The 2,728-nt window shown below is 52.0% G+C and overlaps 1 protein-coding gene across 1 annotated transcript in view; it reads left to right on the top strand.

Annotated features, from left to right (window-relative positions):
* Window positions 1-820: 820 nt before the first annotated feature.
* Window positions 821-2,728, top strand: part of LOC109378602 (E3 ubiquitin-protein ligase TRIM38-like) — a 3,686-nt gene continuing 1,778 nt past the window's right edge. The window contains exon 1 of the mRNA XM_019634918.1: window positions 821-1,801. Within this exon, the coding sequence (XP_019490463.1) occupies window positions 1,757-1,801 (45 nt within the window). The 5' untranslated portion in view covers window positions 821-1,756. The remainder of the gene's footprint in view (window positions 1,802-2,728) is intronic.

Below are 2,728 nucleotides of genomic sequence, written 5' to 3'. Positions count from 1 at the left end.
TTCTGATCATTTCTGTAAGAGGGAGGAGGGGGTGGTTTTGAGCAAGATTCAGGAAGGGGTTGAAGGACGTGGAAATGGCCCTGAGGAAGCTGACCCTGGCTGTGGGGGCGTGGGCTGAGGACACTGTCCTGCTGTAGTACTCCTTCTCTGCCCTGCCTACATTGAGGAAAATGTCCCCAGGGAGGGATCCTGTTTTGTTCCCCACGAGGCCGAGGTGGCCTTGTATTGAACGAGACCAGCTCGCTCAACCGAACGCCCCTGGCTCGTCAGCCAGAAGCACACCTGGGAGGGTTGCGTGGGAGACGAAGAAAGAAAGAGACAAAAGCTGGTAGCAGGAGGTCCGCTCAGTGCTGATGGCAGAGTGGCCCTGTTTATTGTTTGGACACAGCTTTTAGAGCAAAAGTAGCTTTCCTTAGGTTGGGGTTTTGGGGGAGCTTGAGGAAGTAGTTCCCTCCTCTCAGGGAGCAGCTCTCTTGGGGCTTTCCATGGGGTGTGGGGAAGCAATCTCCCCGAAGTGACACAAAGCATAGCGAGCAGAAACTGTTAACAGGATGGCATTTCATTCTGCGACTTTCAAGGTGGTTGGCTGTTTTCTCTTCAGCCACACGGTGGAGAAGAGATCTATCCAGCAAGCTCCCTGTGCTGCTCAGCCTGGCCTGAGAGCCTGTCAGCTTGCCAGCTGTCAGACTTCAGCCTCACTGCAGACCTCCCGCTCTCCACATTGTATCACTGTCCTGGGCGTCCCTCAAACCCATGGGCAGCTCATTAGAGGAAAGGGGACATTAACCACCAGGTAGCTGGTAAAGGACAGCACAGGGGACGGTGCTGAGCCTCAGGATTCAGACTGCTGGGTTTGAAATCTTAGCTCTGCACCGAACCTAATGGGTAACTCTCAGCCAGTTATTTAGTGTCTGCGTTTCCCCATCTGTAAATGGGGACAACAGCAGCCCTTTGCTAACAAGCATCACAGCCCGTTCTCGGCAGCACAGGGCACTTGGTGAGTGTGCTGCTGGGTGACAGATGACAGGACCTTGTTCTTTCAGTTTGAACCTCGACTAGCAATCTGGTTCACCTGCAACCTGCTTTCCATGAAAACATAAGAAACTATTTTGAAAAATAACCTGAAATCTTGATGTGGACACTAGCTCGTTTCAAATGGGCTTCACGGGACCATCCTTGAAAGGGTACCAGAGCATCCCTTCTCCAAGCACTGCTTCTGACAGCTCAGCAGGTGCCCTGGCCTTTCCTCCCTGACTCACCAAACACCGCCAGTGAGCCACTGTGTGCCAGAGCGCTGGCCACGTCCGGGTCAGCACGCTGTTCTATGAATTCTCTCAGATGATTATCATGCTCTGTGCCACGTCTCCCTGGCAGGATGGGCGTGGGGGGCTAGACCTCAGCAGGTGACGTTGGGCTCATAGTCCAGCCACTTCCCAGTTGTAGCCCCTTGGGCAAGTTAGAGAACTCCTTCCTCAGCCTCAGTTTCTGCAGCACTAAATGACGTCAGAGCCCTACCAGTGCTCAGGGATGTCAAGGGCATCAGATATGTCCCTGCACATACAGCCCTGAGTCAGTTCCCCACACAGTGTGAGGACTCGGTAAACATCCAGCATGATTCCCACAGTCTCAGATGGCTAGGGTCCCCCTGGTGCCCAGTGAGGAGCTGCCAAACTGAATCGACTTTGTTCACCCCATTTTCCTCCAGGAACTGCTCCAGGAAGCTGTGACAAATTTGAGAGAACTGGAAAAGGAGTGTATGAAGCAGAAAGAATTCATGACAAAGCAAATAACCGAATGGAATGTAAGAATTGAGGTTTATTGGTCTCAAACTGTTTTCCATCCTAGAGCTTAGGCAGAGGGGCTGATCACGCAAAGCACATGGGGATTTGTTCCCATAAATCAGACCAAAGAGGTGGTGCCCCAAGAAGAAACTGTGATTCATTTTTAAGCCCTTCATTGTCTTCTTCTTTGAGAACTTGTCTCCTACCCTTGAGCCTCTCAGTAATCATTGGCTAGGATTCCCGACCCCTCAGTCAGAAGAGGCAGCGTGGGTACATCTATTCACCTAGAGCCGTCCTCAGCGGGTTTCAAACTCTCAGCACCTCCCGAGGACCTTCCTAGTCTGAAGGCCTCAACCTCAGCACCTTGGCACATTTACCACCACACAGGTGCCGCTCTCAGCCTCACAGGCTCAGGAACCAATGCAGGTAGACAGTCACTGAGTCATCTCATGTCTGAGAAAGCACGTGTGTTTCATTTGTAAGGACAATCACGTCTGCTGCAAGAGCCCACAGCCTTACCACGGCCGACTCTGGGTCTCTGACTATTTCCATGGTCAGACATGCATTCCTTCAGGGAAATAGTTACATGACCCATCACTGGCTGGTCGGCAAGCCATCGAGCCTCGGTCAAAAGTCTCTCCCCACCTCTGCCCTGACGAACGTTAGGTGTGACCTCTCTGAGGACACTGCTACTCCCCTCATTTCTGAGATCCTGGTGGGGGCAGGGCCTCGATGATAACTAATGGAAACACCATCTATGACCCTCGTACCCCAACACCATGGTCACTGAAACACCATGCACCCACAAAAGCACTCGTGGAAATTGCAGTCCCGTGTCTCCCAAAATGAAAGCTGAGTCCTACAGAATACCTCATCTGGTTTTGGTTGGTTTTACACATAGGGATGATTATGTGGACCCCAAACTGGTGATAAACATGGCCAGTTAC

Source organism: Hipposideros armiger, unplaced genomic scaffold, assembly GCF_001890085.2.
Source record: "Hipposideros armiger isolate ML-2016 unplaced genomic scaffold, ASM189008v1 scaffold_2224, whole genome shotgun sequence".
Taxonomy (NCBI): Eukaryota; Metazoa; Chordata; class Mammalia; order Chiroptera; family Hipposideridae; genus Hipposideros; species Hipposideros armiger.
Note: the sequence above shows the minus strand (reverse complement) of the source record. Positions and strands in the feature narration are given on the sequence as shown.